The 14,955-nt window shown below is 43.1% G+C and overlaps 1 protein-coding gene across 1 annotated transcript in view; it reads right to left on the minus strand.

Annotated features, from left to right (window-relative positions):
* The window catches only part of WDR91 (WD repeat domain 91), a 41,986-nt gene extending 28,479 nt beyond the window's left edge, over positions 1-13,507 (minus strand). Inside the window, exons 1-6 of the mRNA XM_069087284.1 lie at positions 13,222-13,507; positions 11,361-11,540; positions 10,607-10,814; positions 7,697-7,779; positions 5,144-5,274; positions 4,401-4,566 (exon numbers count right to left, since the gene is read on the minus strand). Of these exons, the coding sequence (XP_068943385.1) occupies positions 4,401-4,566; positions 5,144-5,274; positions 7,697-7,779; positions 10,607-10,814; positions 11,361-11,540; positions 13,222-13,344 (891 nt within the window). The 5' untranslated portion in view covers positions 13,345-13,507. The remainder of the gene's footprint in view (positions 1-4,400; positions 4,567-5,143; positions 5,275-7,696; positions 7,780-10,606; positions 10,815-11,360; positions 11,541-13,221) is intronic.
* Between the last annotated feature and the right edge of the window lie 1,448 nt (positions 13,508-14,955).

Raw genomic sequence — 14,955 nt, forward strand, 5'->3', positions numbered from 1 at the left:
AACTGCAAGGGCCATTGCCAGGCCTATCACCCAAAGGCTGGGACTGGACGGAGCTGGGTAAAAGTCAAATGCAGGGATCCTGGCAGTGGCAGCAGCTTCTCCTGGGACTACCAACCCACAGCCTAGAAATTTAAAATGCCCCTATCTGGGCTTCCCCCCTCGGACCCTGAAAACATAGTAATCATTGCCCCAAAGCAAAATTTTAAACAGTAAAGGCCTGGGAACCCAAGAGGAAGGGCGTGGCTAGGGCCCTGCCTCAAAATGGATAGAAAGCAGACTGCAAAGACAAAGACTCTAGAATCCTATATTGTGAGAGGGAGGAACCAAATTCAGAGGGAGACAGTGTTGACTCCACACCCACAGCTGAAGCTTCAACAGGGAACTGGTCTCAAGCATAGAAAGCATTCTTAGATGAGCTCAAAAAGAACTCTGAAAACCAAATTAGAGAGATAGAAGATAAAATAAACAATTCTTTTAAAATCAAAATTGCAAAATTAGAAAAACATTACAATGAAGAAAACAGCTCCTTAAAAAGAAAAATGTGTGATATGGAAAAGGAGCTCCAAAAACTAACCAAGGAAAATAATTCGCTAAAAACTAGAATCAACCAAATTGAAGCAAATAACCCTATGAAGAACCAAGAATCAGTCAAACAAAACATCAAGAATGAAAAATTAGAAAAAGAGGTAAAATATCTTAATGGAAAAATAACTGACCTGGAAAACAGATCCAGGAGAGATCATCTGAGAATCATAGGCCTACCAGAAAACCATGATGAAAAAATGAGCCTGGACAACATCTTCCAAGAGCTCATCAAGGAAAACTGCCCTGAGATACTAGAACCAGAGGGTAAAATAGAAATCAAGAAAATAAGACACCTCCTTGAAAGAGATCCCAAACTGAAAAGTCCAAAAATGTGGCCAAACTCCAGAACTACCAGGTAAAGGAGAAAATACTACAAGCGGCCAGAAAGAAACAATTCAAATATCAAGGAGCCACAGTGAGAATCGCACAGGATCTGGCAGCCTCTACACTGAAAGATCGGGAGGAAGTGGAATACAATACTTCACAAGATAAAAGAGCTTGGGTTACAACCAACGATCACCTACCCAGTGAAACTGAACACGATCACCTACCCAGTGAAACTGAACACATTCTTCTAGGCAAGGAGATGGTCATTCAATAATATAACGGATTTCCAGACCTTCCTGATGAAAAAGACAGAGCTCAATGGAAAATTCAACCTTCAATTATGAGACGAAAGAGAGACACAAAAAGAAATGAGGAGCAGATGGACTTCAGATTTACCTGGAGAGGCTTATACGAACTGATGCTTCGTGAGAAGAGCAGAACCAGGAGAAATTTGTATACAATTACAGACACCAGCATGTGTGACGGCCAGCTTTAATAGACTGGACTCTTCTCAGCAATGCAGGGTTATAAGACAACTCCAAAAGACTCATGATGGAGAGAGATGTCTACATTCAGAGAAAGAACTAGAAAGAACAGAGTTTGAATGCAGATTGAAGCAAACTACCTGCTCTTTTTCTTTATCTTGTTTGGGTTTGTTTCCTCTTTCCCACTGTTCATTCCATCTGATACAATCCTTCTTTATAGCCTGACTAATGTCTAATGTGACAGTCACTGAATTTGGCTTAGGGAGGAAATGACATACACACTAAATAGGGTATCTCACCCTACAGGAGAGTAGGGGGGAAGGGGATGAGAGGGGTAATGATGGAAGGGAGGGCAGGCTCGGGGGGAGGGAAGTTGGAAGCACTCACTTTTGAAAAGGGAAGGGATCAAAGTAGAGAACAGAACAAGTGGGGGGTGGGATAGGAGGGAGGGAAATATAGTCAGTCTTTTACAATATATCTACTATGGAAATGTTTTGCATAGCTACACATGTACAACCTATATTGAATTGCTTATCTTTCCAGTAAGGGTGGTGAGGGAGGAAGGGAATGAATCTGGAATTCAAAAGTTTAAAATCGAATGTTTAAAAAAATATATCCCATGTAACTGGGATATAGGATATACAGGTACTGGGGCATAGAGATCCACCATGCCCTACTAAAAAGTCAGAGCGGGGATAGGGGAAGATATGGGAGAGAGCAGATTGGGAGAGGGGATATTCAGTGGGATCATTGTTTTGGGTTGGTGGGTAGGGGAAAAATGGGGAGAAAATTTGTAACTCAAAATCTTGTGGAAATGAATGATGGAAACTAAAAAAAATATATAGAGAGAGAGACAAGATGAGGGACTTAAGTAAGAAGACAAAAAGTCATACACACACATATATACATGTATATTATACACACAATACAGTATGTGTACATCTGCATGTGTATACATGTTCAAGGTATGTGTGCGCATGTGTTATACTGTGCACACATACACACATATGAAAACTGGGTGTAGGTATGTGGGTGTTAAGTATAGGCATAGGCAAAGATATATAAATTCCAGGCCTGCATTTCTAATTGCTTTCAACTGGAAATGTTCTCCTGGCATCTCAAACTCTGCATATCCAAAACAGATTCCTCTCCCCAAAGCCAGCTTCTCTGATTTCTCTAATTCTATTCCTGACACACCCAGGTTTGAAGCATGGTGTTAACTTGAGACTTTGACAAACCAATGATGGTTGGGAGCTGAGGTCAGAGGTAAGCTTACCAAGGGAGACACTACAGAAAGAGAGAAAACGCAAAGGACAGAATTTTAAGAAAATAACATTTAGGAGTCAAGAAAGGAGATAGAAGAAGCTATCAGACAAAGGAAGAAAACACAGACAGGACAGTGAAGCCCAAGGAGCAAGAATTCATATCAGGGTCAAATGCTGCAGAAAGACAACAAGGAGGAAAACAACAACTTTTTTTTTGCTTTCCAGAGGGCATTTGGGGTTAAGTGACTTGCCCAAGGTCACACAGCTAGTTTTTTGTTAAGTGTCTGAGGCCAGATTTGAACTCAGGTCCTCCTGACTCCATGGCCAGTTGCTCTATTCACTCTATGCCACCTAGCCACCCCAAAACAACAACTTTTTACCAAACTGTTTGCAACTTCTAATTTCCATGGCATTTTTAGTTCAAAATGGTCAAGTTACATTGTTCTAGTACTCACATCTTACCACAACCCTAACATGTAGGGACAGCTTGGCAGAGCAATGGATAGAACTCTGGGCCTAGAGTCAGATCTGAGCTCAAATATGGCCTCAGACACTAGCTGTGTGACCCTGGGCAAGTCACTTAACCCTGTTTGCCTGTTTCCTTATCTGTAAAATGAGGATAATAACAGCACCTACCTTGATGGGTTGCTGGGTGGGTCAAATGAAATAATAATTGTAAAGCACTTTGTATTCAGTAAGTACTAAATAAACATTAGTCATGATAATGGAAAAGCTGACTTTTCACCCCAATTTGCCAATGAACGAGAACAAAATAGAAACCCCACATGCTTACATAGCAGCCCTGGTCCTAAGATCAATGAGCCAAATACTCTAGTAACATGGCACCACCCAAGATGCTCCATTGTCTTTAACTGGTGCTTGTGATGAGAATTCAACTCAACTAATATTTATGAAGTATTTAAATGTGCCACTCTGTGAGGCCTGCATGGTGTATATAAAAGAAAAAAGGAAACAGATTAAACCAGTTTCCTGTCTTACCTGCCTCTAAAAGCAATTCAGAGCAATTCCACCCACCCAATATGGTATGACAGTTTAAGAGACACTTATCTATATAAAATATATTAACTTTCACTATAGCTGGCGCTATCTCCTTGAGGAGAAAAATCTCAGTAGGGCATTTAGGTTATTAGATGGTAGTTGGCATAGAAGCAAGTACCTTGCAAGCGAAAAGGTGAAAATCCTTTATAGAATCAGCAAATAATTGCTGGTTTGAAGGAGGAACACTGGTTCTAGGGTCTGCTATGAAGAAACATTTATTCCCCAGTAGATTTTGCTATACATGTCTAAATTTTCAGAGTTTAAAATCTACTCTTCAAAGACTATTGTATGTCATACAGTTATAGTTCATCTTGATCAGCTTGAAAGGCAACAGTGAGTCTCAAGAGTTAGCCAAAACTTAAGATGAACACCACACAACAATCAATGGTAAAGCTCTGATTTCACTGTCAGAATGAAAGACTTGAGATCAGAAGGGAAGATGACATCTTCCCTCTCTGTCCCCTTGGCTCCTCTACTTATCCAAAACCTGCAATACTAACATCAAAGAAGACACAAGAAGAAAAAAAGAAAAGATACAACCTTAAGGAAAAGAAACTTAGGCTCTAATGTAGAATCTGAAGATAAATACAAAAAAGTGACCATGTGCCTTGGAAATATTGTCAGATGTCAAAGATGTGTTTGGGAACTAGTACATAGGAAGCAGAAATTAGACACTCACCTGATTATTAGCTAATTCTTTTTTCACAGAGGACTGTGCCTGAGGAGGACCGGGAGCTGGAGACACTCTGGAGGGACTCTTCTTACTCTGAGGCAGCAGGGCAGAGAAGAACCCCATCTTAGGGGAATGGGAAAGTGAAGCACTCCTCTGGCTACATACCATGACACTGATCAAAAGAGAAACACAATGTTGTTATGGAGCTGAAGGAAGGCACAGCAGGACCGCAGAGCTACCAGGGATACGTAAGGTGTTCCTTGTTAGGGCTCAAGCTATTTGGATAAATTGGCAAGCTCCAAGCCATTTGCTTTCTTGGTGCTGTTTCTTAGTATTAATGGAATCTGCTGCTTCTCTATAATGAGAGCATAGCTTCTTACAGAGCTCCAGTGTTAAGAAACTAAGAAAGTTTCATCAATAAAAGGCTACTTCTCAAAGTCACTAAAATGCGTGTCACCTCATTTCATTATCTAAAACTTCACAAGACACATGCAGGCAGCCTACATTGGAGAGCAGTACCAAGAATACGAAAGGCTGAGCTCCTAACTCTCTCTGAAAGAAGGACGGTACATGTCGAAAAGACGTTCTGGGACAGTTCCCTCAACCAAGTAAGGTAAGTGTTCAGGGCAGGATAAGGAAACAAAGCCATTACCAAGACAATGCCATAGGGTAAAAAGTAGGAAAAAAAAAAGTACAAAGAGGCTAAGGACCGAATCCTCCCCAAGCGAGTAAATGCCACTCAAACTCACAGTTCTGAGTCTCCCAGGCGGTCCATGTTGGACACATAATGAGGGAGCTTGTGTTGGACCACTGCCTCTTCCTCCTCAAGCTGCTGTTCTTCTTTCTTCATCCGATGGATTTCTGCTTGCAATGCAAAAAGCTATGTAGGGATGGGGCTGAGTTAGAAGGTATTCTCACCTGATCTTCCCTCAGGTCTAGGAGGCTTTCTAGCTTTATCAAGTCTATAGATCTCACCATTCCACAACATCTTCTCTAACAGAGAGCTCAAAAAGTAAGTCTGCCACATCAACCAAGTACTGCCCTGCCAATGGGCACATCTGGTACCACTCTGTGGCATTAAAGGATTTTTTTCCATATTCAACAATCATAACTCTTACTATTTGGGAAATGCAGGATCCCTCTTTTGGTCACAAACAGAAAACATGAGATCCCAAAATTGTAACTACTGGAAGGGTAAGAGGGTAGCAAACATTCCCACGGGGGGGGGGGACCAAAACTGGAGGAAGACAGCCAACCCTGAGAGACCATCAAGAAGATTCTATGAGGGGCAGCCAGGTAGCACAGTGAGTAAGAGCACCAGCTCTAGTGTTGGGATGACCTGGAGATAGAATCCCGGGCTCAGACACTTAGCACCCACCCAAAAACACCTGGCTGTGTAACCTTGAGCAAGTTACTTAACCCCAATTGCTTAGGGGCAGCCAGGTGGCTCAGTGAGAAAGAGCACCGGCTCCAGTGTTGGGATGACCTGGATCAAATCCGGGCTCAGATACTCAGCACCACACCCAAAAATAACTGGCCGTGTAACCTTGAGCAAGTCACTTAACACCGACTGCTTAAAAAAAGAAGTTTCTATGAATATCACTGGTCTGACGGTTTTCACCATAAGTATTTGGGACAGGTCTTCATTCAAGTTCATCAAGGTAGGGTGGCAGAATAGCCCGAGTACTTAGAATGGTGTCAGCAAGTCCTGGGTTCAAATCTACCTCAGAGGCTTCCTAGTTCTGAAACCCTTAAAAAGTCACCTCATTTCTCTGCACTTTGGCTTCCTCAGCTGTAAAGTGAGAATGAGAGCACCCACCTCACAGAATAAAAGGAGACAATGTATGTAAAGCACTCTGCAGACTGAGTGCTACAGAAATATCTGCTCTTGTTATAATTAACATGGAAGGAATCCTCAAAAGTTATGCCAACAGAGCAAACATGTGAGTCCTCACAAGCAAAGCATGTCTCAAGTATGAATGTGATGAAACACCACCCCTTCACCCAAGAAGAAGCCTAGCTAAGACGGATCATCAGTAACTCACCAAGAGTCTCCTTAGGAGGGTATGTGATCTGCAAGAGGGAAGGAATACCCTCACCAATGGACCCTGGGAAATAATGAAGAAGTCTCACTTATGCCCCAGACGTTAGCATATTGGTATTCCACCCAATTAAAGTTCTACTTCTTTTTTGGTTCATCTACACACAACTACATCTCAATAAATTTGCTTCTAAGGACTAAATGGAAGATATGCAGGGGTACAAATGCTTATATACCAAGATCTCCTCCCCCTTGATACAGCCTTGCCAAGTCTCTCCTAAAAAAGTTTTTCCCTCTCCTATTTCTTTTTTTTTTTTTAAGCAATTGGGGTTAAGTAACTTGCTCAAGGTTACACGGCCAGTTATTATTTCTGGGTGTGGTGCTGAGTATCTGAGCCCGGATTTGATCCAGGTCATCCGACACTGGAGCCGGAGTTCTTATTCGCTGAGCCACCTGGCCGCCCCTAAGCAATTGGGGTTAAGTAACTTGCTCAAGGTTACATGGCCAGGTGTTTCTGGGTGGGTGCTAAGTGTCTGAACCTGGGATTCGATCTCCAGGTCTTCTCAACACTGGAGCCGCCCCTCTCCTATTTCTTTAATGTACAACATACAGACTCACTTTTATCTCTGCCATAACAATTAGTGCAAAGAACTATGACTAACTTTTTCCCAAACAGGCCCATCCCATCCCTCAGTATTTTTTTGTCCAGAAAAATTAGCACTGAAAATGGGGAAGATTTGGTAAAGACCACTTTGCTAGAGAAATTTTTAAGTTAAAAAACTAAAATGGTTCCTTTTAGCTACTTCACCTAAGTTATTGGAACAAAATTCCTATTTCCCCCAAACCCTAGAGTTTTTAAAGCCTCAGGGTTAAACAGCCTGCCATTACTTTTCCCTAAGATCTATCTTGCTCATTTCAGGTATGAAAGGAAATTTCTCAAGCTATTCAGACTATGGGACACATATAGTCCAACACTGGGTATTTGATTGAGTAGAAGAAACCACAAGCCAAAAAGCTACCGAGAAGTCATGTCCATAGCCGAAAACAATCCAAATTCGTGGTACCCAGAAAACAAAAATACTGAAATGGCGTCTGATTCTCAATCAGTAGAGGCCTCAGACTCTGCAAACTACTGATGTGGCCACGCTCCCACAGCAACATGACAGGAGACCTCCCTTCCCCCACCCCCCTTGTGGCCACTTGCTGCTACCTCATCACATGCCCAGAAAGCAGAAGGAAACACTCTCAAACCAGAACAAACCTTCTGACGCAAAACTTCGTTTTCCTCTTGTACCTGAGAAGTTCTCTGACACTCAGCCTCAAAGTTCAGGATTACTGGCACAGGTTCACCAAGTTAAAGAATAAACCCATCTACAAAATGTTTGGCATCAATTCCTACTCCATCTTGCACATTACAGATGTTTAATGAAGTAAATGATACAGAGCACATTTTTTTTAACGTTTAATGAAACTATCTGGACTATGGCAGCTCTGGTGAGGTTCAAAGAATACTGGACCTAGAACTAGAAGACTTAAGTCTGAAAACCAACTTGGCTACTTCATAGCTGTGCAAACCTTAAACAAATTACTCCCTTCTTTGAGTATGAGTTTCTTCATCTGCAAAAGGGGGATATACTACCAACAATTCATCAGATGAAGATCAAACAAGATAATGAATGTGAAGTTTTTTGTAAATTATAACATGCTGTATAACTGTCAGCTGTTATTACTAATATTAATACTTTATGACTGGTCTAATTTCCATCAGAACACTGCTTAGGAGCACATTAAAGTTTGCCTGGCCAGCAAATACAGGCAAATTTAAAGTTTCTACCAAATGATAAAAATTTTTACTTTTTTACATTTGTATTTTTTTTACAGTGATCAGTTTTTTTTTTTCCATGATCATTTTTAAAAACAAATTTGTAGGACCCAGGTCAGATTTTTTTTTTAAGTAGTAACTACACACACCAAAGCCAGGAGCCAGGCCTTAGCCAGCTAACAATAGGCAGTTGACTGGATAAGATCTTAGAGTCTTGTGACTCATCAGGCATGTGGCCAATTGGTCGGCTGAGAAACGTGAAAATTCATCAGATGGGGGAAAAGGATCACCCATTTGCTTCTCTCTTTTCAAGCTGAACATGGATAGCTTTACTTTGCAGGGCAAGATTTACAATACTGTATGACAAAGTGTTCTTGAGCTGGTACAATCACCCAGATAGCCACCTGCATTCACATTTTTGGTTTGGGGCAAAGGGTCTTTAATAACATCATGACACTTAACAGCCTCAGTTAAAATAGAGAAAGCAAAGTTTAAACAGGCAAAACAAGGAGAACAAAATAGATGGCAATAATGTAAAGGAAAATAGCAATGAAAGACAGCAGACAAATAAAAATAAAGGTAAGAGAACTCTCACCAGAGCAGTGATGTCAGTAAACTATTGGTGAAGCTGCTTCCCCCCACTCAGAGGCAATGAGGTATACATAATCAGACATGGCCAGCCTGTTGATTTATTTTGTTGACTTATACTTCTTTGTTGTAAGGGAAGGTCTTATTGGGGCAGGAGGGATAAATGAAAGCACTGGAAAGTGGCAGCAGTGCTTTTTTAAAAAACATCAACAAAACATTAAGGCAACCTGGTAAACTATTTAAAGTGGTAGACATGGAGTCAAAAAGATCTGGGTTCAAATTCTGTCTCAGATACTTAATAGCTGTGTGACTTTGGACATGTCATTTAATGACCCTGGACCTTAAATTTCCTCACCTATTAAATGAGGGGGCCAGCCTAGATGGCGTCTGAGGTCACTACCAGCTCTAGATCTATGAACTGACGAACATTTATTTTTTTTTAAAGCAAAGCTTTTCCCAATACCATCATCTAAAACTGCTTCCTGTCTTTAAAGTGTTAGTTTCCTATTTCTTAACGCCAAAATAGTCTGACAAATACACAGAAGCACTTCTCTTGAACAGGCAAATGTTCATGTTAAGACTGCTCCTAACCCAAGTAACTAATACCTCCTCTCCAAGATTTCTCACAGAAATAAGGGCAGGAACAAGGCAAAGAACACTTGAAAGATAAGAGCAAAAAAGCAAGCTAGAAGTCGTTCTCAACCCCACAAGAAAACAGGTTCCTTCCATAGGCAGAGACGGGACCCAATGGGTGGGACTTGCCAATTAGGAACTTATCAGTACTTCACCAGGTGTCCTAATTCAAAAGAAAGACTCCCCTTTTCTCTCTAGTATTTCAAGGCAAGAGAAGAGAATGAAGGCCACAGGCTTCATGGATCTCACCTTCAATGATAAAAACAATCAAACAGTAACTTAATGGCAATCTAGATTTAAACAAAAAACCCAAACCCATTTCATCATATTCCTGTAATTGCTGTCTTTTCCCCAAGGACCTCAGTAAGAGAGTTCCATTTGCTGTCAGAGTAACTAACATTAACCAAAAGGGAAGAAATTCTAATTCTCTTTCTGTTCTGACCTCTAATTCTAGGTTATCACATAGAAGATAAATAATGTCCCTGAGAGCATTAAGTGCCCTCAGTAGTGGCAGGTTCTGCTCCAAGGAGGATTCAGTCAGAGCCACACTTGAGGACCTAGAGGGCCACATGTGGCCTCAAGGCCACAGGTTTCCTGCCTCTGTCAACTAGGAGATTGATTTCTTCTCAGTTTGGCTACTTTAGTTTCCATGACTAACATAAGAAAAATATAATCGAGGTCACATGGTCTACTGTTCAACAGTAGCACCCTAATCCTTCCTACAAGTCACTCTCTGACAAATTTTAAGAAGCATAGCAGCAGAACTCTGCCCCTTCAGGGGTCTGTGGTAGTAAATGACTTCATTCTGAGAGCTGCTTGAGGTTCAAGAGATCCAATGACTTGCTCATGTTCACACAGTTAGCAAGAGGCAGAGACACTTGAGACCACGTCTTCCTGATTCCAAGTATATTACTACCCATTACACTTTGCTGCCTCTCAAACATGATGTAATTAATGTACTTATCATAATATATTTTACATATTAAAATGATAAAGCACTGTGAAAATAAAAACATCAGCCGCAAGGACAACAGGTGGAATTGTCCAGGTGGCTCAGGGAGAGCCCACAGGAACAACCATTCCAAAAAGTCCTCCCCATTATCCACTCCCAAACAGGTGGAAGGATATGCATGCAATGAAACAGGACACTCAAGAAGTTGTGGAGGGACACAATGAAAGTGTCAGCCCACTGCCGGGAGAAGTAGGTGGCAAAGGTAGGGTTGGTATCTGGAGATGGGAGAAAGGGTAAGATGAACCAATCCTTCCACTCTGCTTGGTTCTGGAGTTCGGTGGCCTGCTTCACAAAGAACTCCTGAGCTTTATCATTTCTGTTTGTCTGCCATCAACACAAAAGAGAAAAAAGAAAGTCAAGGAGTTAGATTCTTCCATGCTATATGTATACACTATACATATAGTCTATGTATATACATCAAACAGCAATCCTGAAGCCTCCACTACTAATTCAAGCTACTCACTACCCCAAGACCCCAAAGTCATTCCTCTAGATATCATGAAGGAAACAGGCACTGAGCTCAGCCACATTACTGTTTTCAAGTGTTGCTTAAAAAGACCCAATGAATGCAAAATGACAACCTGTAAATAATTCCTCCCTAATTTTCATGTAAAAAAGTATCTGTTCCTGAGGCCAAGGAAAATCTTTACAACAAAATAGTAAGGAAAAGAGAGCCTATGACTTGAAGGGAAGAGAGAAATAGGAACCAGAGAGGCAGACTGAGGTTTAAGGTGCTACACTGATATTAAGGAAGAACAAGGAGACTGCCTGCCTCATAGTCACTTTCAGGATCCTCTTTTGTGGTTCAATTAAAATCTTATGGAAGATAAATCATATTTGCTTCAGGCAAGGCCCTCAAACCCTAGGCACCTGGATCGTGTAGATGAGATAAAAACGGAACAAGCTGGTCTTTAGTTTGTTGACAGCAGGCCGATATACATCCTCCAATCGGCTGAAGAGACGACGTTCGAGGTAGCTCCAATAATCTCGAAGTGCTGCCAGGTCATAAACTTGCATTAACTGCTGCAACTGATCCACAATCTTATCCACCTGAGAAGAGCATGGGATAGAGAAACAGATGGGAAACAGACAGCAAGAAACAACACGTCAATTAATTCAGTCTCTGCTGTGAAGCCTTCTGACCATCAAAAGAAACTTGCTGAGCCTTTCACCATAAAAGCTTCAGCCACTATTGAAAATGTTCGGGAAGGAATAATTTTTTTTAATTTAATTGACTTTAGACATTTGGTTCAACCCAGTCAAAGTTTTTGGTAGAATGAAAAGAACACTGAAATGAGAATCAGAAGGCCTGAGTTCTAGTACAGGCTCCATCAGAGTCTTGTGCTGGAAATCGAGTAATTAATTCATTTAGGCACCTGTAAAATGAAGAGAATGAACTAAGATAAGAATCACTAATGTCCTTTCCAGCTGTAAAATTCTATCCTAGGTCCTAGGTGCATTTTGAGATATGGTGAACTAAAAGTGCAGCCTATATTCCTAAACTCTCTTCACATTATTTCCTTCTATTTACATTCTAGACAAGCTGTCCTGTTTGTTCCCTGAATTGAGCATTCCATTTCTGGCCTCTGCCCAAAACAATTTCCTCCTTCACTTTCCTGAGAATCTCCAGCTTTCCTCACAAGGCTCAGGTCATGTGCCAACTCCAACCAGAAGCCTTTACTGAACTCCCCACTCCCCACCCCAGTCCTCAGTATTCTCTCCCTCCTATTTTCCTATGAGATGCAGCCTGCTGGAGTGCATAGAATGCTGAACCTAGAGAAAAAAGAGGTGGGTTCAAATTCTGACATTCGCTAGCTGTATCATCCCTCTGGACCTCAGTTTCCTCATTTGTATAATGGGGGAGGGGGGCTCCAAGTTCCTTTCCAGCTCTAAATCTATGATGCTATGGTCTGTTTTCTGGTTTATAGAAGTCAACAAGCACTTACTATGTGCCAGGCTCTGGGCCAAGTGCGGAGGATACAGACCTGGCCATTGAAGACTCAGCATGTAGCCTGGCACAAAATAAGTGCTTGCTGACTTCTACAAAACAGAAAACAGACCACAGCATCATAGGTTTGGAGCTGGAAAGGAACTTGGAGGTTCCTGAGGGCCATTCTTATGCCCCCATACCCCCCTCCCCAAACACACCGATACAAGCCAAATCAGCTGTGATCTCGGAAGGGAGGTGCCAGCAGGCACAAGGCAAACTCCTGGGGAGGGGGTCTCCGTTCTGCCTTGGGGTCCCAGCACCGTCCTAGCCCAAAGCCTCGCAAACCGAAGGCGCTTACTAAGTAGCCGTCCAATGGCGTTGCAGAGTGTAACAGGGCATTCAAGCTTTGCTATTTGCAAAGTCACCCGAGGATGCCACTCCCCTGAACACACAGGGAACCAAGCTGCCGGGGACTGGCCACCTGCGGCCCCCTCCCACCTCGGTGCCCCGGCACACAGCAGGCACTTAATCGATGCCCGAAGGCCAGCGGGGCGGGGAGCGAGGAGCCTGTTTACAGAGAAGCGGCCACTGGGGCGGCAGCCCAAACCACCGAGCACCGCTGGGGCAGAAACCGAACTTGCTAAGCCGGAGAGCCGGGGCTCCGCCGCTCGCACGTGGAAGCTCGGCCGCCGCTGAGCCGTAGATGCCCCCCGCGTCCGGCTGCGTCCACCAGTGGCCCCCGCTGCCCCGCCGCCTGGCCCCCGCCTCCCCGGGGGTCCCCGGAGGCAGCGGCCTCCTCACCCGGAACCCCTTCTCCTTGTCCGCCTTAATCTCCGCGTCCAGCTGCCGCAGCGTGTGTGTGAAGCCGCGGAAGAGCAGGTACTCGCGGACGAGCTCGTCTGTGCGCTCCACGGCCTCCGCCATCGCACCCACCGGGAGCCTGAGCCCCAGCGAGGGAGCCAGGAGCGCGGAGGCGACAGGGAGGACGGAGACTCCGCCCCAGGACGAACTAGACGAGGGAGGAGCTGCAGCGGCAACCAGCACGCGCCAGGGCGGAGGGGCAGGGCCGGCTGGTGGACGGCGTGTGACGTCAGCACGCTGCCGGCCGGGCCCGCCCCCAGCCCCGGAGTTAAAACAGGCACGCCCCCTTCCGGACGCGACTTAATTGTCACGCCCTTTCCCGCCTCTGGCCCCACCCCCATCCTCTCCAAGGCGGGGCTGCACTGCTTGTCAATTCGAATGCTATTTATTTATTTATATTTTTGTTTGTTCATTCATTCATGCATTTATTTATTCTCGGAGATGCGACCCCTACGAGATTTCCCTGTGCTCTCATCCGCTTGGCGCAAGAGAAAAATACCGGGACTCCAGATTTTGGATTTAAACTTCCTAAAGAAAGAAAGAAGGGAAGGAAAAATGCGCAGCGGCTTGGCACAGTGCCACGTAATAAATGTTCATTAATTGATTAACGAGATCCTGCCTCTCCTTAAGCTATCCGTCCTATGTCTTTAAAGTCTACTCCTAAGAGAGTAATCGACTTTGACTGACTCCCTTTACTTCCTTCGGTACTCCTTAGACCTTGGCCATCCTACTTCAGATCCCCACCCTTTCCTGAAACTTTCAAAGACTACCCACCGTCTCTAAACTGTACCTGTCTGCTTACAAACTAGCACAACTCGGTTCAGGCACTATCTACTCTAATGAATGTTCATGAGCTTCCCAAATACTCGGAGTTTTTTCCTCCGCAATCCTGTTGTTATTCAATCGCTTAACTGTACCTCTCTTGGGGAGAAAGCCCACGATTTCCTTAAAAATTAAAAGCACTATAATATCCAGCGGAGTCAAACAATGAATAAAGTGAAACACTACCATCACTTTTATGTCAACCAGGAAAGTACCTCCTGCACACCCCAGACTGAAGTCTGTCTCCCCACTCCCAAAAAGCTTACATTCACCAGCAAAATTCAGGCTGACTTGTTACCTCCTTTAACCCCTAATATCTCTAATAATCTAATACTATGGGAGAAAAAATAGCTCATCCACTTATAGAAGACAGTAGAAAATTCTGATAAAATTCTTGGCATATACTGGTCCTCACACCATGGTCATGGGAAGCTTGACTATCCCACAGGATGACTCTACATCTTCTGTTCTCCCCTATACTGTTTCTTTCCACCCCTGCTATCAGAAACAATGTCTGGATTTAGTAGGTATAGGAAATGTATTATTAATAATAAATAGTTAACATTTGTATAGTGCTTTAAGATTTGCAAAATGCTTTACATATATTATCTCACTTGATCCAATGATTACAATATCCTAGCTAGATAAGATATGGTTTGTAGGGCACCCAGCCATAGTAGCCATATATTTTCCTCTCTACTTTTTTCTTCTCTTGATTAATATTTCTTGTCTCCCCCACATAGATACAGGGGTTTCCAATATCCACCTCATAAATGTTTTCCTGGGAAGGCACATCCTGTTCAGGACCTTCTCCCAATGAATGCTTTCTTTGTTCATATAGACTTCTGGGAG

This window comes from Petaurus breviceps, unplaced genomic scaffold (genome assembly GCF_028583685.1).
Source record: "Petaurus breviceps papuanus isolate PSGF00001 unplaced genomic scaffold, PetGlider_PUasm1.0 181, whole genome shotgun sequence".
In the NCBI taxonomy this organism is placed as follows: Eukaryota; Metazoa; Chordata; class Mammalia; order Diprotodontia; family Petauridae; genus Petaurus; species Petaurus breviceps.